At 41.3% G+C, this 23857-nt stretch overlaps 1 protein-coding gene across 1 annotated transcript; it reads left to right on the top strand.

The window, feature by feature from the left end:
- Positions 1-9619: 9619 nt before the first annotated feature.
- DNAJB4 (DnaJ heat shock protein family (Hsp40) member B4) lies at positions 9620-20678 on the top strand. The gene is made up of 3 exons (XM_069102243.1): positions 9620-10114; positions 17175-17743; positions 19348-20678. The coding sequence occupies exons 1-3, from the start codon at positions 9904-9906 to the stop codon at positions 19579-19581; spliced, it is 1014 nt and encodes a 337-aa protein (XP_068958344.1). The 5' UTR covers positions 9620-9903; the 3' UTR covers positions 19582-20678.
- The last annotated feature ends 3179 nt before the right edge of the window (positions 20679-23857 follow it).

The following is a 23857-nucleotide window of genomic DNA, read 5'->3' on the forward strand; positions in this document are numbered from 1 at the left end:
TTCTCTCCATGTAATTTTTTAAAAACTTAGACAACTAATTAAAATAAACCAAAAAATGCAGCAGTTTGAGGAATGGATGCAGTTGAATCCCCTTACTTAGCTGACATTTTTAGTTTTTCAAATGCTGTTTTCACAGATGCTTTTGGATGAGCAACAGCACTGATGCCCCTTTTGGTGGGTGAAGATTCTGGCTGGTGGTTGTTGATATGGAAGGAGGTCGGGCTGGATAACAGCTGGGAGTTATCTGGGTAAAGGTGGTCGTTGAACCCATGGAAGCTGAGGTCATGACTTGGAAGAAGAGCAGAGGGACACTTTCTGTCAGAGCTTTGTGGGGGACACCCATATTTAGGGTGTGGGGTATGAATGATGATCCATAAAAGGACTGAACAGACAAATGGAAGAATAAAAAATAATCATGCCCAGTAAGAACTAGTACTTATTGAACTCTTTAAAGTTTGCAAATCATTTTATAAATACTGCATAACTTGAACACCAAAGCAACCCTGGGAGGTACGTAATTGTCCCAATTTTACAGGTGAGGAAACTGAGGGAAGCAGACACTAAGTCTGGAGCCCACGGTCACACTGCTAGTAAGTATCTGAGGTCAGATTTAAACTCGGGTCTCACCCATTCTATCCATCTACTTTCCTAACCAAGTGTTGCCACGAGACCCAGAGAAGTCCAGAAGAATAAGGATTTAGAAAAGACTGTTGGCTTGCATTTGGCATCTCTGACAACTGGTTTTATTTTGTTATATGGCACTCATTTCTCTCCTACTGTCATTTAAATTGTATTTATCCACTGATCTTTGTGGATTGTAAAGTCTTTCAGGTCAGTGACCTGTTTCATATATACACATACACATACATACATACGTATATATATACATATATATATATGTATATATATATATATTTCCAATTAGTAGTCCACTTAAATATTTATTTATTGATTGATATAGAAAATAGGTCAATCTCACTTCTCCTTTAGGGTATACTTAACTGCCAGATCACTAATAGTGGGATTTCCCTCTTTTGTACAGTATTGCTCTCCTTGCTGCTTTTCCTCTCCTTTCAGGCTAGTCTTGAGCAGATGAAGAAAAAGTCAGCCCCTTCTTTTTACCAAATACCTGTTCCTGGGTGTCTTCCTTTAGAACCACGGGCAGTATCTTCCTTAAATTGTTGCCATTTGAGAAATCTAATAGATACGTCATCTGCTTTTTTAGCTTACTACTGTAAGCAGGCTTAAAACAATTTTTTTCTAGAGACAATTTAAATAATTCTTCTGGGGAATTTTTTTGGACAGAATTACTTTGGATGAAAGGTCAGACTAATGCCCTTGAAAAATGAAAGAACAAAAACTCGTTCATTTAGTAAACATTGATTGAGCACCTGTAGAATATCAGTACCTATAGATCTGAGATTTCCCTGCAATGAGTCTTCTGTCCATCTAGTGAAACAGTTTGCAGCCCACCCTGTGCAACTCTGTTCTGAACCCTTTCTTAAACTGGCCATCAGCCATTCTCTTTGCAAAATGTGAATACAATGGAGTGTATGGCCCAGCAGCCATCTTTTTTGACCATATATTCCCGTCTCTCCTAAAAAAAAATGAGTTCATCCTTTGTAAGGTTTTGTAGTCTTCTCATGCCCACTGCATGTTTCTCCTTTGCTCATTAATCCCCCAATTCAGGTCTTCAGAGGCTGTATTATTTCATGACAACTCCATATAATATCACCAGAAGAATATTAGCCCTTTATTTTGGGGCCATTAAAAGACTGCACTTTGACTTGCTTCCATTTCAGGTCTGGGCCCAGCTTCCTGGGTGGGGTCAGTCCCAGATAGATATATTGGGGGTGAGCTTCATATCACAGTCTGGACAATGGACATTCTTCATCTACTTGGTAAAGCCAGCCTCTCCTGAGTGCTTATGGATCTCCCTTTGAGACCCTGCATATTATGGGGCTTGACGGTGTGTCGCTGGAGAACCTTCCTATCTGTAGTAAATTTTTATTTTTTATGCTGTACCTTGAATGTGGTGAAATGGTACCTGTACTTCAGTTAGTCTTATGGTGTTTGGGGGAGGGTTCAGATGATCAGATATCCTGTGAAATGAGAGTGGTTCACCTTTGACTGCAAGGTCAAGCCAATCTGCTGACTCATCTGGTTCTTTCTCCAAGGAGAACCTGTGAGCTATCCTCACACTTAGCCACAGCCTCCTTCTGTCTTCTGGTTTTATGATTTTCAAGACTGATGTAATTCATTTCCCCCAATAAATGATTGAGCTTTAGCTCCCTTGAACACTGCAGAGCAGAATGAGTGTGCAGGGTGGAGGAGGACCATTTTGTATTTCTCTGCTTGGCCAGAGACTTCAGCTCCACGTGACTCACCTGCTACTTGTGTGCCTCTCTCTCCTTAGTGGGACAAGTCCTCAGGAAGCAGACATCCAGCATAGGAGAGCTCCTGGAGCCCCTGTCCCACTGCCAGAGACTTCGGTAACCTTTCCAGAGTGCTGTACAACACATGGCTCCCTTATGTGATCCTTCCAAGGAGATAGGGGCAGCTATCATCCATATTCTACAGATGAGGAAATTGAGGAACAGAAAGAACGATTTGTCTGAGGAAGGATTCAAACGTGGGGCTTCCGGACTCCTCCTTATTCACTGTGCCACCCGACTCACGGTCAGGCCAACACCAACATGGTTACAGGACTTCAGAAGGGACATATGTCCCCTAGACACATACCCAGTCCAGGTCGTCCTTATCTCTGCCACATCTCTAAGCTGAAATCATATTAGCATCTGTCTCTCAAGATTGTTGTGAAGATCAGCCTTAACCTAGATAAACGCTAGCCATTGTATTTTTAAAATAGATTTTCTTCAGTACCCCTTCTCTCCTCCAAGCTTCTTCGTCTTCATCATGGGTGTTTCTCAAGGCTTTGCTCTAGGTCCTCATCTGGTTAGTTACCTTTAGGTGGGTATTTTCTCCTCTGTTGGAAACTTGAGTTCTTAATCCCCAATGGATGGTTGAAAAAATTTCATGTGGAAGCTCCCGGGCCATCGCTCCTTGTCTGTTGGTCCCCAAACCATTCAGCCTTCATATTAACTGTTTTCTCAGAGGGTATCATCATTCTACCATGGGATTAAACTTTTGTATTCTCTTTTATTTCTGCAAGTTTCCCAGTCCTGAAATAGCCTTCTCATTGCCTGGTACATAGTAGGTGCTTAATAAATGCTTATTGCCTGACTGACTGCTCTGCCTTTCTCCTTGATGCTGTCCTTACTTTATACATCTGCTGAATTAACGCTCCTCAAAAAGAACCGATTATATCCCCCTTCTCTTCCCTTGGCAATCTTCTGTGGCTCCTTTGTGTCCTTGGCAAAAGCCAGAATCGTCATCTGGAAGTGTAAGCCTCTTTGTGGCCTGGATCCTCCCTGCCTTTTCTGTCTTATTTCCTCTAAGTTGCCTTCACACATTCTGCTTCCAATCACACTGGCCTCCAGCTGTCACTTGCACTATTTATTGTTCCTCACCTTCAACTCACCATCTTGTCTCTACACTTTTGCACCAGAGCTCCTCATAGCTCCTCTCTGTTTTTCAAGATACATGCCATCCAGGAGCCAGTTGTTGAGACCTCCCTCCATCTCCCACCCTATGACTGCCCCTCATTTGACTGACACTGATTTTCTTGAACTCAATCAATTCACAAGCTTTTAGAAGTGTTGCCTGTGTACTGAGCCATGGGAATACAAAGAAAGGCCTGTTGTTTTGTATCTACTCCTCTGGTGTGCTTGCTGCACTCTTGTTCCCACCCACCCCCCAAAAGACAAAACTTCTGAAGGCAAAAAAGATTTTATTTGTCTTTGCATACACTGCTCTACCTCCAGTCAGTGCATAATAAGTGTTTGATCAAGGCATTGCTAAGCACAACATAAAAATGACAATGTCAGCCTATTTTTGCTCAGATTTCCTTGAAACAGAATGATCACAGGAAGAATTTGTATAAAAAATAAAAGTTAACATCACCCTCTGAAAGTGCTGTAGAATTGCATCCCTGGCAACCACTGAAAGGCAGTGTCCACCTCATTTACCAAGTGAAGAACACCTGAATAAGAGGCCCATCAAGGCCAAGAGGGTACACAGGCTCTCTGAGGCCCCCTCCAGAAGGCTAATACCCAGCTGTCATGGTGAGCACTCTGCAGATAGGAACCGTGATTAGTGCATGAGTTCATACTAATTGGTTAGACATGGGCATTATACTTAGTGATTACAGTCACACAGAGTTGTTAGCCTCAGGACATTAAAGTGATTTTTATCTATGTAACATAAACTTCCTTTTATAACCTCATAGAATAATTAATCAGACCACAAAAGAATTGGAAAAAGGTTATTTCCAGGATTAAAAATCTGATGTTTGTATGATAGTGATTGGCCATCAGAATAAGCGACGTAAGTATTTGTTAGTGATCCAGTTCCATGTTGAGTCAGGAGCTCTGTCATTTTCCTTCTTGACTCTTGGGACAAAACAAGCTCCGTTGTCTGTGGGTCATGGGTTAGGAGTACAGTGGCGCAGAATGGATTGAGCCACGTTTAACACGGATCCAAAGCAGAGGATATAGCAATAGTCTTAAATGTTGCATGATCTGATGTTCGTCTTGCGCCAGCTTTGGGAGCTCTTTTTTGGACTAGGGAGTGTCAGACTGAATTTTCCTTCTTGTTGGCCTCTTGCATGTGTGGTAGTTCCACTGATAAGTTCTGGAGTACCACGTCATGGTCTCCCATGTTGTTTGCAAGCAACTGGATGTGCTCTAGTCGCATTCACTCTTTATTGTGAAGCACTTGCTTCTACAGTGAGAAGCATCTTGACTTTCTTGGTTAAAGATGTGATGATAAGATCCATAATGGAAAGGAGACTCAGGAGACTCTGGACAGGCACAGAATCACCCAGTTTCAGTCTTGGAACAGACCTCAAGCCACCATAACCTTTGCTGGAAGCAAGGGGCCCTTTGGCCTCTGTACCTTTCCCCGGCAAACCTGTTCCACTTTAGGACAGGGCTGTTAAGACGCGCCGTCCACCCTTGTTCCTCCTGAAGCTTCTCTCTTACTCCCTGCCCAGGGTTCCCAGTTCTTCCTTAAATTCTCACATGACATAAAGTCAAGCCCCTTCACCATCTGTACACTTGATTCTAGGTGATCTCCAGTTTATCAGAGACCTCCCTAAGCTGTAGGCAGTGCCCAGAACTGAACACAATGCTTGAGATCCCCTCCTTGTGAAGCCCAAGACATCAGCTTCTTTGGCTGACCCATCACTGATGACCGATAGGGAAGTTTCAGGACACTAAGATCCTCAGGTCTTTTTCAGATAAAATTGCTCTCCAGCCATGCTTCCACCAACCCATACTTGCAAATTGGATTTTTGAAACTCTAGAGTGAGGCATTTCTTTTATTCCTATTGAATTTCTATTCCTTATTCCTAATATTATTCCTATTGAATTATTGGATTCAGCCCAAGAACCCCAACATCTTTTGCAGCTCCATCCCCAGAAATTGATTTTTTGTTCCTAGTGTGTTACTTTCAAAATCTTTTAAGTGGTCATAACAGTAGCTTCCTGTAAGATGTTTCCTTCTTTTAAAACGAAAATTGAAGTTTTGCTAAAACATAATAGCTAGCGTATGTAGCACTTCAATGTTTGTAAAGCATTTTACATGTGTTTTAACATGTAAAGATCTCATTATTGGATGTCTGGCCCAAGGAGTTCAAAGACAGAAAGGTCCCATATCCATCAAATGGGCCATTGACTCAATGGTCAAGCAAATTGTATGACATGAATATTAATGTGCCACAAGAAATGATGACTCTGAAGAATTTAGAGAACCATGAGAAGACACATAAACCAAGGCAGAATTAAGCAGAAGCAGAAGAACCACTCCTTCCCCCCACTCCCCGGACTCAAACAGTGTAAGGGGAAGAAGCAATAACTTAAAAATATGTGGACATATTAGTTTCTCAGTGTTTATTATTGAAGGAAATTTATAGGGTAAATCAACTGTATAATTTAAATATCTTTTGTTTTGTGGACTGGCTTCCTGATGCAGATTGTTAAATGTTCATCTGTTATATGTTTATCAGCCACTGTGTGCAAGGCACTTTACCGAGCATTGTGATAGATAGATAAGCCAGATCTGATGCCAACCCTAAATGCCCACCATTATCTCTAATGGCGGATACAACTCATAACTATAATAAAAAATATGTTAGTGAGCGGTGTGAAATAACTTCTGCCTCAGAAGGCCAGGGAAAGGCATCATCCGAGCAGGACCTTGAAGCAAGAAAGGAGTTGTGGTGGCAGGTAGTGAGATAAAGAACGATTGTAGGGGTAGGCAGTGAGAGGAGCAACGGCCCAGAGGTGGGAATCTCTGTGAAGTATTTGGGAGGCTGGTAAAGTGCAGGAGGAAAGAACACTAGAAAGGGCATTGACGATCAGGGTGAAGAGAGCTGAGAGTTCCTGGGGGGAGGAATTTTGGGTTTTTACTTGGCAGCCATTGGGAAACTTCAAGGTTTTTAAAGCAGTGGAGTGGCCATGCATTAGGAACATTCATCTGGTTACAGATTAGGAGAAAGAAACTAAAGACAGAAACTGATTAAGAAGGGGAAAAAGCATTTTTAAGTGCCTACTGTGTGCCCCAGATACTGTGCCTAGATCTCATTTGATCCCCACAAAAACCCTATAAGTTTGGAGGAATAATAATCACAACCTTTTATATTGTGTTTACTCTGCTGGACACTATGCTAAGCAGTTAAGTTATCTCATTCACTCCTCATAACAACCCCAGGAGGGAGGCTGCCATTTTTTATCTCTTTTTTTTCAGTAGACAGAGGTTAAGTGGCTTGCTCAGGATGGCACAACCATTACTCCTCTGAGGTCACATCTGAACTGAGAGCTTACTGATTCCAGGCCCAGGGCTCTATGCACTGTGGCGCCCCCTAGCGGCCTCTATTCCTTTCCTAATAGATTAGGAAGCTATTTTAATTGTCCATACAAAAAGTGAAGACCACCTGACCTAGAATTGGGAAATCGTGAATGGTAAAGAGGACGCTTACAGATGCAAGATGAATGATTTGCAGATGGATCATTTTTCAGTGACAAAGAGCTTTGATAATCACATCATTAAGTTTCTGCATACTTACAGAATTAGAGTATATCATTTCTATTAAGATGCCCTGGGTCTGTCTATTGATTTATAGTGAGGATGCTGTAAAGCTTTATCAGATCACAAAAATCAGCACTTTGTAGCAGGAACATTGATAGGTTCTCACTTGTAATTTAATGGAAATTCACTTTTGTAGTTTTAAAGAAATGTTGCAACCCAAAGAACAGCTGGCCTGGCAGTTTGGTGAATGGGTGAATTAGGGCTTTGACTCCAGTTGAGTTGTTTTATATGCCAGCTTTCTTTCTGTTACTTTCCATAAATCCCATTGGGCCAGGATTTTCTCCATCCTCTCCTGTCTGCCTTGGTCTGGACCACTGGTACATCTTGGTTTGTACAGCTGATTGGATAGTTGTTTTTCCATTAGTTTGTTGAAAACAAATCTTTAGTAACAAACGTGAATTTTAAAAACCCTTCATTGAACATAGCACAACCCTGTTAATATTTATGGCCACTTGCAAATGATTTGGTCTGATGATAATCTGCATTTTCCCCAGTGTCACCCACCAGAAACACCTTTGACATTTTTTATCATGACCTCTAATGTTCACTATTTCTTGATGTAGATTCAAAGGAATCAGTTTTTAATTTTTAAAGAAACTCAGTGTTTTCCTTAGAAAATACATTCTCATGATAGGGTAATTTTCTTATATTCATGCCCTTTGCTTCAGGTGTTTGTTACTGCCCTCAGATTCTTGGCATTGGGTATTTTAGAATAATTGAAGTGAGAAGGTGGCCTTTATAGGTTTGTGCTTTTCCCCAAATATAGGCTGTTCCCAAAGGTTCATTGGCCATCGTTAAGTGATTAAAAAACAGTAAGCTTTGGGGCCTCCCGGTGGGCTCCTCTGGCCTTAGTTCTTTGGCCTCTGTAGTGAGAATCCAAAGAGAGCTAAAAATAACAGGGTCACTTTTGTACAGTGCTTTAAAGTATGTCACGAACTTGACCCAGAGGGTCTGGTGGAAGCATCGCAGTTGTTATCACTGCCATTTTACAGAGAGGTGGTGACTTGCTGATGGACACACTAGCCAGGGAGTGTCTGATGGAAGAAGTTGAACCCAGGGCTCACAACTCCATGTTCATGACTTTCCCCATAATGCCCACGAGTACCTCTATTCAATAGATCTTTAGGGTAGTTTTAAAAATACTTAATTTTTTTTTAATCTCTGAGGGAGAAAATTTTGAAAAACCAGTGGCCACAGATGCTACAGGAGGTAGAGATAAAGAAGCTCCAGGAGGAGCGGCTCCTCGTGACCTAGGGTCCGAGAGTCAGAGCTGGAAGAGACTCAAGGAGTCATTGAGTCCAACTTCCTCATTCCACAGATGAGGCTCAGAGTAGTTAGAGGCAGCCTTTTCCAGTTCCCACTGGGGGCAAGTATCTGAGGTGAAATTCAAACCCAGATCTTCTGGAATCCTGGCCCAGCACAGTGGGCCACACCTAACATTTTGGTGTTTCCTCTTCAAGCCCTCTCAAAATGAGAGTGACTGTCTTTGAAAGACCTTAGATTATAACAGGACATGGTGGGATGTGTACTGAAAATATTTCTCCTAACTTCCCTCAGTCTGTATTAGTGACGTCACTGAGGACGAGACCAGCTCCCTGCCCTACCTCTCAGCCTCAGTTTCTGTCCATGTGAAACAAGGAAACGGAACAAGACGACCTTTCCGGCCCTTTCCAGCTTTAGAGTTCAGCTCCTAGGATCTTTTGACAAACATTAGGACAGTAACTTGATACTTGATTTTCTGGCAGCATTTCATGGAGTAAGAGGTTTTCAGATGAAAGCTGTGTACAGTCATCTTATGACTTGGGATTGCCTTATTTGAAGTAACTGAATTCAAGTATTTCACTTTAAGAACCAAGCATGTATTTGATGAGATAGATGGATTCCCTTATGTAACTTAGCCTGTTACAGAGGAGAAGCGCTAACCTGGCGGTCTGCAGAAATGGGTGCCAGCTTTTGGCATTCATCCCGGGTTATTTTCCTTATCCGCTGGTACCTTGCCATTTTTAAAAAGCAAAGAAGAAAATAATTCATTAGGTTTGTAGAACCTAGTGCTATCTTAAAATAAAATAGGAGAAAGTGTAAACAGAATAAGATTAAACTCTTCAAAAGCTAGCTTGAAATTTCAGTGCTTTTCTGAAGTCTGCAATATTGGAGAGGTCTTTGATTTTGTTTTCCATAGGATGCTTAAATGACTATCTTATGATACAATAGGTATTCCTTTCTCAACTGGAATAGATACAAAATAATCAAGCTGTAGGCATATTGTTTTCCCAAACATTTGCTGGCCTTTGAGAGAGAGTGAGAGAAACGTGGTAAAGCTGAAAGGAAGGTGAATAGTTAATGATTAAGGAGAGGAAAACAGCTCAGTACTTTGGCCGGAGGCAGCCTGGGAAGTGACGCGCTCTAGCGTTTGCTGTTCTAGAAGGTGCAGAGACGCGTAGTATAAAATGGGAGGACCGGGAGAGAAGCTGTCTCCGTTTGTCTCTAAATGAGAGGAGGGAGGGAGGGAAGCGGGGAGGAGGCAGCTCCCTTCTTGTGCTGCTGAGGGAGCTCGCTCCAGGCTCCCTGCCTTAGCTTCTCAATGCCCAACAAGCTTTGTTTTGCTTAGGATCCTTCTATTGCTAAGACCAGAGATACATCTGTATATTTTTTCTTACATAAAGGGAAATCTAAGTTCATTTCAAGACATTCGGCATGGGGAAAGACTATTATTCCATTTTGGGCATTGAAAAAGGAGCTTCTGATGAAGAAGTTAAGAAAGCTTACCGAAAGCAAGCCCTCAGATTTCATCCGGACAAGAACAAATCTCCTCAGGCAGAGGAAAAATTTAAAGAGGTGGCCGAAGCCTATGAAGTTCTGAGTGATCCTAAAAAGAAAGAGATCTATGATCAGTTTGGGGAGGAGGGTAAGTGTTGCGTGTGTGTCATGTGTGAGTGTGTCTTGTGTGTGAATGTGTGTGTCTGTGTGTTTCTCTGTCTCCCTCCCACTCTCTGTCTCATAGTTCACTGCGACTCTCAGACATGTACAGAGGGGAGAAAATAACCGGATTTGGTCCTGGTTTATTGTTTGTGTTTGAATTGTGTATAGTGAGAATGAGAATAGCGATGGTTCGAATGGATCCGCTTAATTATGATGTTTGAACCCATTTCTACACTGGATACTTCATGATTTGGCTTAGGCTCAGTTTTTGAAAAGAAACTTAAAACCGTCTGAGGCGCTGAGTTGCACAAGTTATGCCCAGTGTCTTTTGGAACATGTTTTATTTGAGATATGAATAAATGGCCTTGTGTGCTTTTGAGTCTTCCTTGATAATGAATATTAGAGGACTCTTTATGTATTTTATTTTTTATTTTAAAAACAAAAGATCCATCCCCACAGATACAGGAACCTTAGTGTAGACTGAACACGACAGGCCAGCCCCCAGAAGTGAGAGCGCAGGCATCTAGTTTCTAGCTTGTTTTTGGCTTTGTTCCTGGAAAGGAAAGAATTTGCCTGATGTCATAAAATACCAGAACAAGTTTTTAGTCTAATTGTAAACAGTGAGTGTGTGCCAAGAAAGGGAGGCCCCTGAAATGTAATTTTTTACCCTAAAATGGCTACCAAGTTAGAGCCCTGTTTGACTTAGACATGAAATCTTAGAACCAAAAGAGACCTGAAGATTTAAAACAAAATTATTCAAAATTTTAATAACTGAATCGAAAACACGCTTTTCTTTTCCTCCCCCCACCTCCATGTTTTTATGTATATTAAGAGATTAGGTTCTACCCAGAGACAATAAAAGGGCAGAATTCATCTCACTTGTCAATCTGAGATTTGTTTGCAAAGTTACTCTTCCTTAAATCTTCCCAATTTTGAAGAGGAAACTCTGAGAAGGCTCTCTTTCTTGTGAACTGTGAAGGGAACTGTTATTTGTGGATCAGTGCTAAATCGTTGTTTGGGGTCACCTTTGTTTTCATCATGGCAGCCATAGGAGATCTGTGGGGTTTCCGCTGGACCACAGGAGCATCAATCACTGAGCTTTTCCCTGTAGATAGTGCTCATGCTACACTGATAGAAGGTATATCCCTGTTTAATTTTGCCAAGTAACTGCAGTTTTTTTTCTGATCTTTTTTCCTAATCTTTTCTAATCTAATCTCTTTGGATTTCTGATGCAAATAACCAGCCTGATGGAATGTTGGTTGTTTTTGTGTGTGGATAGCTCATGTCAGATTCTTGCAAAGAAAATATTGAAAAAGGCACAAATATTAGGCAGTTCAAGACTACCAAAAGATACTACTTTTTAAGAAAAAGTAATTTGTCATACAAGAGAGTATGACCACTAATGACAGAATGTATCCTTATCGCAAATAAAAAGTTTCTGGGGCATTCTAATTTGCCTAAATTTCAGTGATTGCCCAAGTTTTGCCACAATAAATAAGCCATAGTCAGTCAACATGCATTTATTAAGTGCCTACTCTATGCTAGGCACTATGTCTTTAGCACTGAAGAAAAAAGAAAGGCCTCCAGTATTTACTTAAGAACATTTATCCTTATAATGGGACAAATTATACCTTTGTCTTGGTTTGACACCTCCTTGTCAAGGAGGTGACAGCATAGGATGGTGGGCAGAAGACCTAGGTGAAGTCCTCTGCCACGGTACCGCCTCCGAGATCCTAGGCAAGTTGCATAAACTCTCAGTGCCCTAAGACTCTTTCGCAGAAATGCCGCCCACATTGGGAGGGGGAGTTTCCTCATCCATGAGCTTCTTATACCAATGAAATCAGAGCCTCGTCCCTATCCCCAACATTAAAGACCTCGTTTTATATTGAAAAGCACAGCATTGTTCCATCTCTGTGTCTACCATCATCCAAATATATATTTACATAATCGTAGCCCTACAGAGGCCCCCAGCCTTGTGTGCCTGAGATAGCTTTGGGAGGAGAACTTACCAAGAACTCTGGGTTTGGAGCCTGTACCTAAGGTGCTAGGCTTGAGGATGACATTGCATTAAAATGTAGACCATGAGACGAGTGCTTGGAGCTGCAGGGACCAGCCAGAGACTTTAAAAAATGCCGACCACTGTCTTGGGTTTGTATGTATGTGTTACTAGATAACATGGGTGTGTGCTCCAGAAAGAACCTTGTGAAAACCCAGGATGTGTTCAGAATTCTGAACCCTCAGAGAAAGATGAGGATTTAACAACAATTCAGATTTTGTACATTAAAAAAGGCCCAGGGGTGGCTAGGTGGCACAGAGAATAGAGCACTGGCCCTGGAGTCAGGAGGACCTGAGTTCAAATCCAGCCTCAGACACTTAACACAAAAACTAGCCTTGTGACCTTGGGAAAGTCACTTAACCCCAGTTGCCCTACCCTCCCCTCTCCAAAAAAATAAAAGAAGATAAAAAGGCCTAGAGAATGGCTCAGATTTGAAAAAGAATGTGTCTGGAGAAGGAAAGGCAGCTTCTTCCTCAGAGTTCTGGACAAATGATCAGAAATCATCTAGAGAAAACTTCATGGAAGGATTTTCAGTGCCTTTTGTGTTTTCTTTACTCATATTTTATATGAAATGGTTTTATTTGTAAAATAAAACCTTTTATGGTTTGCTGAATTCAATTGAGATACCAAATAGTAGAATGGACACTTTTTGCTCAGGCCTGCAAATCTCTCCTCCTCCCTTCTTTTCTACATATTAATGTATTTTTACCTTATTTTGTCAAGTGAATTGATTGCAGTAAAGCTGTTTACAAATCAAATAAATTCCCAAAGAGAGTTTGCTATTTAAAAGAAACGAATCACTCCCTCCCCAGTTTCTCCCCTCAGTAAATTCAGATTTTTCTCAGTCAGGTTTGCTTCCATTCCCTCCAGGATTTTGTTCCATCTGTTATCTTCTGCCTCCTTTCCATTGCCTATAGTCTAACCCAAGTCTTCACTATCTTCTTTCCTCCCCCTCCCCCCCCCCAAAAAAAAACTTGACCCTTTCATTCCTTCAGGCTGTCCTAACTCTTTCCTCCAAAACTAATCTAGAAAATCAGTACTAGGTTCACTGCTTTCACTTTCTAGATGCCTTCTCTTAGCCCCAGGTACCTCAGACACAACGTGTCTCTAGCAGGCCTCCCCCTAGTTCCTGTTCCTGTGGAGGGTATCAGACTCTTTTTCAGGAGCCCAGGCCTGTAGCCTTGGTGGTGACCGGACCTCATCCCTCAGCCCTGACTCCCCCCTCCTTGCTCTCCTCAGCACCTCCCACCTGGACATTCCCCTCAAGTGCACCCTCCACATGGCTTCCGAAGTGGCTATCACCCTGACTTGTGACTGACCTTGGGGTGGGAAGATACCAACTCCTGATTTAAGGCTATTTAAAGCCTTTGGTGATGTAGTGCCGTCACCCCTTCCCCTTCTGTTTTCCTGTTCATTCTAATTTCCATCCAGATTGACCCACGTGCGATGGGAAGTACATACCATGCTGTCTCTGACCTCCATGCCTTTGCATTTTCCTTCTATTTCTAGCTCTCCTCTCCATCTGTTCCTCTCTAGTCGCATGGTGGCCCCTCAGATGCAGGCCAGCCAGATCTCATGGGCCTTTAAGTCTTCCTGAATCCCTGCTGTATAGAGCTGCTACAGTTCCTTTGCTCCTTTAGACCCTTCCATGAAGCTTGATTGTCTTGAGGCTTCAATACAAATTCTAGCCTCTAGAGTCTGACTTCTAACTTCCTTTTACCTTATTCTCTTCCATTCATGCTGGCTATTAGCTGGGCAAGCCACATCCAAGTTGTGTCCTTTCCTTCTGTTCCTGCTCCCTTGTAGAATCTGCATTTCCCTTTTCAGTAACACCTTCCCTGATGCCCTGTGCCTCCTAAAAATATCTCTGAGCACTTTACCTCCTTTGTCCCTCTCCTAGGAACATGCATCTGAGGCCCCAAGAAAACCCTAACATTTTATAAATGAGGAAAGGGGTTTTCCCAGAGATATCTCAGGTAGCAGATGGCAGAGGTGGAATTCAGAGTTGGATCCTCCGCCTGTAGGTCTGCAAGGAGATAGATGACATCCAGTTTTCATTAAGAAAATTACCAATGCCAGCATGGAGCAGGTGCTAATTCCAGGGGCAGAGGGCTTAAAAGATCCAAATTCTGGAGGGCCTTTCTTTGCACTGCCCGTGCCAGGGTTTCATCTGTATTGGGGACAGCTGGAATGAAGGGCAGGACACAATGCCCAGGCTTTCTTAGTGTTCTTTTCTTAATGGAGATCCTGGAGAAATGGAAGGAGATGGAGATCCTCTTAGTGCCTTTGTTCTCAGCATGAACAGCCACCTCAGGGAGAGGAAATGACCTGTGGTACATGGGTCCCTCACAGTCTTTCTGCATGGGCCCATTGTGGATTAGCCATCTGGTTTGCTAGCACTGAATCTGTCTCTTTGGCAGCTCTTTGTATTTCAATGAAATGGGATGGTAACCCAAAGGTATTAAAAATAATTTGATTTCAATTAAAAATAGAATCAAACCAATGAATGAGAGCTACAGGGAGAGGAATTTCAACTCAGGATAAATCTGAAGGTTGACAAATGACCAGAAATCATGCATAGAAAACTTCATAGAAGGATTTTTAGTGTCTGTTATCTTTAAAGATAAAGAGCACACACACAGTCTTTCATATATAGAGTTGTGCCAAGAGCTAAGGAAGTCCTTGTCACTGAAGGTCTTCGTGAGTATGTGTGTGTGTACATACACGTGTGTGGATGTATATGTACATGTGTGCATATGTGTGTGCGTCTGTCTTGGGGGTGGGTTGAGAGGTGGAGGGAGGGGATGACTACTTTTCAGGGATAATGGGGGGGGTGTGGCTCGTTTCTTAGTAAAGTATTGGACTAGATCAGAACTCTTCACCTATTTGATAGCAGTCTTTAGAGGATGTTGGAGCCCTTCTTGGAATCATGTTTTTAAAAGCAAAAAATAAAATACAGAGGGTTACAAAGAAAACCAATTATTTCAAAATACAGTTAACAAAATCTTTAAGAAGTTGATGGACCCTGGGTCTAGAATCCTCAGGTTAGGTGAGTGTGTGGCTTTCTGGGTTTCATTGAGATGGTGTTGAGTTTTAGCAGGGAGAGATCCCTGGCTCTTGGCTTGTGGGAAGATAGTCATGTGAACACTTTATCATTAGACTCTATCCCTTGATTCATGGAGTTGTTGTCATAACTGGACTTGGCCACTGCAAGTGAAAGAGGCTGCTCAAGGAGATGCCCACTTTTACGCAGAGGGGATGACTGAGCTTTAGAGGGTGGGGAGAACTCGATGCTTGGAGGAAGAGAAAGCATGGGCTGAAGGTGCCTCTTGGAGGGGAGAGCTGAGCTTTCTCGGAAATTTTCACCCATTGGAATGATTATGCATCTTTTGTTGTAATTTCTGCTATAATCTGAAGCAAAGAATTCCACTTTTTAGGTTTATTTAGCAGGATATTCAGCCTATTGCAGCTTTCAGCCCCGGCGCTAACATAGTCTGTTAAAATTTCCTCAGTTTCTTTAGTCTTTTTCATTTTATTCCATAATATTTTTTGATGGGGAATATCTTTGAGGTCCCTCCAGAAATTTAGCCACTACAGAATTGAAGGACAAAACCCTTGTCTGTCTTAGACACCTCAGAGATCCTGTGACTTTCCAGCTCTTCAGCATTGTGTGTGTTCTGTCTCTAATTATGGCCACTTGGCAGTGATGTGGTGACAGGAACAGTAGCCTGAGAAGTCAGGGGGTGGCAGCCACAGCCGACCCATCAGCCATACGTGCCCAGAGACTCTTAGATACCTCTCTTTCAATTGAGGGGGCAGGCTTAGATTGATAACCCTAAGATTAAACCCTGTTATTTAGAAAAAGGGTATTTTCCATTGAGGATCTTCATGATTAGATTTCTATCCTTTCCACACCTGAAAAGTTTTCCCTTTTTTTATTCTTTACTAGTAAAGTGAGATTTAAAAAATTTTTTTAAACAGCCTAGTGAAAATTTTCTGTTTTAGTATTACTGCCAGTTAACTTCCAGGCAGTCAGTAAGCATTTATTAAGGACCTACTGTGTGCCAGGCACTGTGCTAAGTGCTGGGGATACACAGGACAATCCTTACCCTCAGGGAGCTCTCAGTCCAGTGTGCACAAATGGCATTGAAATTGCAATATTGACTTGAAATTCTTGGCTCAAGTAAAGACCTGGTTTCGGAATATTAATTTGCTTATGGAAAGGCTGTTAACCTCTGTCTTTGAAAGTAACAAGTCAAAAGTCATCTCTGTGGGATGAAACATCAACGAGATGAGAAGTTTGTTGTGCCTTTTGTTATAAAACATCAAAGAATAACGACTCGGGGTGGCCAGGATGACCTGGGGATCGAATCCGGGCTCAGACACTCAACACCACACCCCGAAACACCTGGCCGTGTAACCTTGAGCAAGTTACTTAACCCCAATTGCTTAGGGGCGGCCAGGTGGCTCAGTGAGTAAGAGCACCGGCCCCAGTGTTGGGATGACCTGGGATCGAATCCGGGCTCAAACACTCAGCACCCACCCAGAAACACCTGGCCTTGTAACCTTGAGCAAGTTACTTAACCCCGACTGCTTTAAAAAAAGAATAACAACTCTAGAAATTTTACCCTAGAAAAGATTTTTAATTATGAGAGGCAGATAGAAGGGCAACGTTGAGTAAGAAGACATGAGGTTCGTTTAGTGAGACATTAGCCCCTGAGACACATTAGCTGGGTGGCCACAGCTGAGTCACTTAACTTGTCAGTGTTCCCAGGCAAATCAGTCCCCAGAAAAAAGAATTAGACTTAACTGTCCACTCTGGAGAAGTTACAGATGTGGGCCCCTTCTTCCTCCCCCAAGTAAACACATTCCCTATTTCTTTTCAATAGCTCACAGCTCAAGTAGGCAGAGAGGAACCACACCCCATGTAATCGGCCATCTGTATTTTACATCACAAGGGTCTTTCTAACATGCTACTTATCTCATCTAGGTTTAAAAGGAGGAGCTGGTGGGACTGATGGACAAGGAGGTACCTTTAGGTACACCTTTCATGGTGATCCTCATGCCACGTTTGCAGCATTTTTCGGTGGTTCCAGTCCTTTTGAAGTCTTCTTTGGTAGACGAATGGCTAATAGTAGAGATGCTGAAGAAATGGAAGTAGATGGAGATCCTTTTAGTGCCTTTGGTTTCAGCATGAATGGGTGTCCCAGGGAGAGGAACTCAGTGGGTTCATCCCGACCCAGGCAAGACCCCCCAGTTATCCATGAACTTAAAGTATCACTTGAAGAAATCTATAGTGGTTGTACCAAACGGATGAAGATTTCCCGAAAAAGGCTGAACCCTGATGGGAGAAGTGTTCGAACGGAGGACAAAATTCTCACCATTGAAATAAAAAAAGGTTGGAAAGAAGGAACAAAAATCACTTTTCCAAGGGAAGGAGATGAAATGCCCAATAGTATTCCAGCAGATATTGTTTTTGTCATTAAAGATAAAGAGCACACACAATTTAAGAGGGATGGATCAAATATTCTCTATCCTGTCCGAATCAGTTTGCGGGAGGTAAGTGATAAACAGGATCCAAACGTTGACATTTAACTATTTTGTGCTGTGAGAATCTAGGGAATGGATGTGGAAAATGCCTTCAGGCAGCCATGCTTCCTGACCATGAATAACTCTGAGTACTCTGTTGGATTGTTGGGCTTACCACAGAAACTTGGTGAGTGTGGGGGCAGAGCAGTGGACCCCTGGCTTCCTGTCCCAGCTCTGCTGCTTGTGAGTGGGCTAAATAGTCATGGCTCCCACCTTCTCATCTCACAGGTGTGTTGGGAGCATGAGAAGAGATAGAGGCATTGAAACGACTTTAAATTGCTATACAAATGTAAGACGTTATTTATTTTAATAATGGAAGCTCTCAGTGCTGATTGTTCATTGTAATATATGTTAGTTATGATTTATAACTTACTGTTTAAAGGAATAGCTTTTATCTGTTTTGTAAATTAAAACTGTGGGTCTTGTCTATGAAACCCTAACAACAATCCTTGGATAAATGCATGATTCTCTTTGTGTGGTTGAACCTTCCACTGAGCCCTCTCTTTTGAAAGCTAGTGCTTCGTCACAAATGCTTGCCAAAGACTCTTTAAGTATTCCCAGAGTTCCCAAGTGGGCAGTGCGGCCGTGTGGTGGAGAAGGCACTGGATTTTAAGTCGAATCTTGACTCTTGGCCACGTTTCCTGAGTGACTCAGGGTTCTGATCTGATCCACCTCCTTTTCTGGTCATAAACAGCTAGAAAATGTCTATTAGTGTCCATCACCTAAGCAATTCCAGTTCAGCATTTCCCTACCACACTTAAGGAAGATGACCCTGTTGATCAATTAATTGGCTGGATCCAGCCTAGGCATCAGGGTCTTGTCAGAGCGTGGGTGACATTTTGCCACCAAGACTGCATATTTGATCTCTAAATCTAGATGAAAAAATGGGGGGGGAAATCCAGTTCAGGCTTCTAGACTGATCCTCAAGTGTTCAGTTTTGAATGGAAGCATTATGTGAATGCAGTAGAAAGGGGAATACGTAGCTTCTGATAGGCACATAGTTCTTTCTATGGCATTATTTTCTCCACTGCCAAGTGCACAGAAGGGAGAGGAGATGTGTAGGATGCGTCAGTCTGGCAGTTCTCTCCCCCCCCCCCCCTTCTTGGGTGGCATGTCCCCCTGGGCCAGGGCAGCACAGAGGTGAGATTCCCCCACTCCTCCCTTTTTGTCTGTGGACCTCAGTTAAATGGAATCGCGTTCAGCACTGATTGCGAGCAAAGCCTGCTGCTGAAGTCTAGGAATAGGCTGATGAACAGGCCATGCTCCCGAGTTTGGGATAAAGGATTTGATGGGCTCTGACAGTCAGCCATAATTGATGACATCTCTTTGCAGCCTGATTTTTTTTGCTTTTTGGAGGGTAGAAGGCAAGGCAGTTGGGGTTAAGTGACTTACCCAGGGTCAGACAGCTAGTTATGTGTCAAGTATCTGAGGCCGGATTTGAACTCAGGTCCTCCTGACTCTAGCGCTGGTGCTCTATTCACTGCGCCACCCAGCTGCCCCTGCGTCAAACTTTTAAAAGATTATGCAGCAAGTTTCCGCTTCCTGGCAAGTTTACTTTGTTGTTGATCTTTTAGGCTTTGTGCGGCTGTTCCATCAATGTCCCCACAATCGAAGGAAGAACCATCCCGATGTCCATAAATGAAGTTGTGAAACCTGGAATGAGGAGAAGAATTATAGGCTATGGACTGCCCTTTCCAAAAAACCCTGACCAGCGAGGCGATCTACTCATAGAATTTGAGGTGAACTTCCCAGACACCCTGTCTTCAGCATCCAAAGAAGTCCTTCGGAAGCATCTTCCTACCTCCTAGGGGGATGGTGCACTCACTCAGTCACCAGGGCTTGGGCAAGGCATTGACTAGACATACCACAGACAAAGTGGGGTGAATGCCTTGAAGGTTCAATGATATGCATGAATAGAGAGGGTCAAATAAAGGGCAAAAGGGAATTTGCAGTTAAATATGGAGAGGAAAACCACTTACTGTATTTTATTTTCTTCTTAACCAGAAATTTCATTCACAGTTTTACATACATGTAAAATTTAGTTGTTTTGTGAAGCTAGTGTATATATTGCTAATAAAGTACTCGAATATGCAAGTACTTTATTTCTTAAATATCTACATCACCAATAGGAGATGCTGCCATTTATACTGGAGAGCAGAATTCATAGATGAAAGGACATGTACTCTGTATCTTCAGGACATTTTAAAGAGGATATTTAATAATGGAGAAATTAGGTTTAAATCTGCTTCTATAGTAGTGCTATAGGGCTGGTACCCTGATAGAGAAATTGCCTGGTAGGTAGATTTCATTACTTTGATTTTCTAAATGTGAATTTACATCAAGCTATTTTTTCACCTGTGGAAATCCTAGTTGCCTGAACTACTGGGTATTTTCAAAATATCAGGCTCATTTAAAATGTCATATGTGTGATTTTTACCTGTGACAGTAGAACCCATACATCCATATATACATATCTATAAATATATATGCACGTATGTGTAAATATTTCAGGCCACTGGCATAAACGATCTATTTTACAGTGGCTGTGCTCTTCAAGGCTCTTGTTGAGCTACTTTTTCAGCTCTGTAACTGTTTTCATAGTGTACACAATCATGCTGTACGAGTCAGTTTAAGCAGTTCCCAGAAAGGAACAAAAAATAACTACTATAGTGTTACAATGAAAATACAGGAAAGAACCATACCTGCTGCTTATAATAATGTTGCTACTATATAGTATGTGTATGCATGTGAAATATTTTGTTTCCATCTGTACAGTATTGTATTTCTCGTGTTTTTAATTTAAAGATTGTAAACTTATTTTTAACTTCTTTGCTTTTGTTACCATAGTGAGAATGATCTTTTGAAACAATGTGTTCAGTAAAATTATCTGATCTCTGAGTCTAGATTTATTCTGCATGTCATATTTATAGTACTTTGTTAGACTTCAGTTATGCCAAGTATACGGAATCCTATCAATTTAAAAATCATAGTAATGAAATATTTCATTTCAGAAATGAGATCTTCAGTAGTTTCTACTTTTGTTACAAAATAGCAATGACTTAAATTATTTCTATTTAGCATTCCATTTCCTCATTCATAGAAGATTCCTCTGTGGCCATGTTTCTCAGACTGAAGTCAGGAGCCTTCCCAGAGGCCACAGAAACATTGTATGGAGGTGTGGTAGCACAGTTCTGTCCCCATTTTGCTTTTCTTTTTTTGGTTCATCCCTTTACCCTTCCCCTTTTCCCCAGGTAACACCACTATCACCACATTCCAACCATTCATTTCTTCTGTGTCAATATTACGTTTAATTCTTACCATGCCTCTTAAAAACTGAAAGATGATATAGGATATAGGAGCTCTTCAAAATAGATAGCATAAAGAAGAGGGTCACAGGATAAAAATGAAATAATTGCTTCATGGTCATTGAAGTTATGTGGACTTTAAAAGAAAAAAGTCCACCATGTCCATTTCCTACATGGCTTCCAATCCCAGAATCACAGATTTATAGGCCACTTACTGTTATTTTGGCACAGTGAAGTTCATAGATCAGATGCCCAACAAATATTTATTGGGCAGTGAATGAACCTAGAGGTAAGGTAAGATTTTTTCCCCCAGTCAGAAAAGTAGTACCCGTGTTTCCCCGATAATAAGACACTGTCGTATTATTTTTTTTTGGACAGAAAAACAGAGGGCTTATTTTCAGGGGAGGGCTTATTTTAATGAACATTGACAGCAATTTTAATAAACAGGTAAATGTGAACAAAAAAATGTACCTTTATTCAATAAGCAAATCACTGGGGAAGAACAGGATGATGCGCTCACTGCTGCAGCTCTGATTGGATGCAGCTCGGAATGCGGCGTGCGTTTCACCCGGGGGAGGGGGGGGCGGTGCATACAGAGGGTACCGTAATGTAGTGTGTAGCACAGGGGATCACCTTCACTACAGTAGCAATCTCAATAGGGCTTATTTTCGGGGGAGGGCTTATTTTAGAGGAATCTTACACAGTAAGGGGAGGGCTTATTTTCGGGATAGGTCTTATTATCGGGGAAACACGGTACTCTTTAGTTCATTAGACCCTCTCACTTCTAGAATGAATACTAAGGGACCATACATTGTAGCACAGTCATGAAGAAAACATTGTAAGGCTTCAGAAAATGCTCTCCAAGGGTTAGCTGTGAGAGGGAGCCATCTCAAAATGGTTTATTTCTCTTGTACAGAACAAAGGAGGTGTTGGCAGACTTTCACCTAAGACTGGCCATAGATTGACTGTTGGATATAGTTTATGAATAGCCTTCTTTGGAGACAAGGAATAGATCTTGTTTTCAGTTACTTATTTGTAGGAGAGAATTGCCTTAACTATGGATGAAAGAAATGTAATAAGAAAATGGAGATGTGCTTATATCTTTAGTAAATTGTTTACAGTTACTGATGTAGATCTTTATAACCAAAGGATTATAACTTCCTCACTGAATAATTCAAAATTGAGATGTCCATTAAATTTAACAGTAAAAAGTTTATCTGAGGTATAATAACCTCAGATATAACACTGAGTATGTGTCTTGCTAATTTCAAATTGTGTCATACTTTATCTGAGAAGCTTAGGTTTTCTAGATTTAAATATAATTTTGATGATAATTGCACATTAGCTCTAATTATTGAAGTGAAAATTAGAGCAAATGTCAATTTCATTGTTATTTGCAGTAGTTTAATAACTACTTACCCTATGGTCCATTAATATTTTACTATAGAGACCATGCATGTTCATTTAAAATGCATTTTGAGATTTTATTAAAAACAATGTAAACTCTGTAGTTCAAATTATGCTAATTAGAAAACTTCTAAAATATGTATTGCAAGACCAAAGTGGGCTCAATTTTCTTTTCAGATAATAGTGATACTTCTTTATGTCATGTATTTGTACTTTTGTTGGGTTGGGCTCCCAACATTTTTTATCTTAGAGAATTCTCTGAGGCTTAGTGAGATTAACACAGCAAGTCAATGTTTGAGGTTGGATTTGAACTCAGGTTTTCCTGACTCCAAATCTAGCATATACCTGTAAGACTTGATTAATCAGCAACAAACAAGTAGAATATAAGAATTTAACTTATTAGTTTTGTGGCTTCTTAATAATAATACCCTTGCATATTAAAGGAGTCATAAAATTGATAAATTTAAAGAGAATGTTTATTTTATATGCTATAAAATATTTATTAGAATTCTATAATAGTTTTATCCAAAGAACTCAGAGAATATGTGTGAAATCTAAATGAGATAATTCCTAAGTTAAAACCAAAACCAAGAGACTGTTCATGGAACAATAATAAAGCTGAATAAAATGAGATAACCCTAGTGACTTGATTTTTCTGCCATGAATCACCAACAGGCTATTGAGCCTCATCATTTTTTGTAAGGAAATGGGGAAAGCAGATCTTGGTATACATTCTAAGCTTGGGAATTGTCTGGTGGGAAAGAGCCCTGGATACAGAGTCCTGTCCCACGTCAGACACTAGCTAGCTGTGTGTGACATTGAGTTAGTTACTCTGTTAGCTGGCCTCAGTCGTCTCATCTATCGAATGACCTACTATTCGGGGATTGTTGTGAGGGAAGAGCTGTGTAAATGAATGCTCTCCCTAGTTATTGATGATGATGATGATGATATGTGTTAAGCAGCAACATCCTTATAAAGCCAAATTGTGTGCTTGGTTATTTCAGAAAACTATTGTAAAATTTGAGAATTTCAGAGTGGGTCTCATAGGGATGGATTAGGTTTTTTCCCCTTGTAAATATGATGCCCTTTTAGGCACTCAGCATAATAGGTTTGTTCCTATTACTTTTAATTTATCCGATTTCAAAAAAAAACTTTTTTACATGCATTGCAGAGACAAGTCACTCTCACAAAGAATTTTAAAAGGAACATCTAGGAGGCAGAGTCAAGATGGTGGAGTAAGAGTCAACATTTTTACCCAACTCGCTCAACATACCTTCTCCACAACAATCTATAAACATGCCAAACCAAATTCTGATGGGTAAAGCCAAGAAAAAGTCACAGTAAGCCATTTTATTCTAGCCTAGGGCAGCTT

Source organism: Petaurus breviceps, unplaced genomic scaffold, assembly GCF_028583685.1.
Source record: "Petaurus breviceps papuanus isolate PSGF00001 unplaced genomic scaffold, PetGlider_PUasm1.0 545, whole genome shotgun sequence".
Lineage (NCBI taxonomy): Eukaryota > Metazoa > Chordata > Mammalia > Diprotodontia > Petauridae > Petaurus > Petaurus breviceps.

Excerpts from the sequence above, each read along its gene's own strand:
- DNAJB4 (XM_069102243.1), top strand. The coding sequence starts at position 9,904 with ATGGGGAAAGACTATTATTCCATTTTGGGCATTGAAAAAGGAGCTTCT. Across the intron at positions 10,115-17,174 it reads TGATCAGTTTGGGGAGGAGG|GTTTAAAAGGAGGAGCTGGT; the intron begins GTAAGTGTTGCG and ends TATCTCATCTAG. Across the intron at positions 17,744-19,347 it reads TCCGAATCAGTTTGCGGGAG|GCTTTGTGCGGCTGTTCCAT; the intron begins GTAAGTGATAAA and ends TTGATCTTTTAG.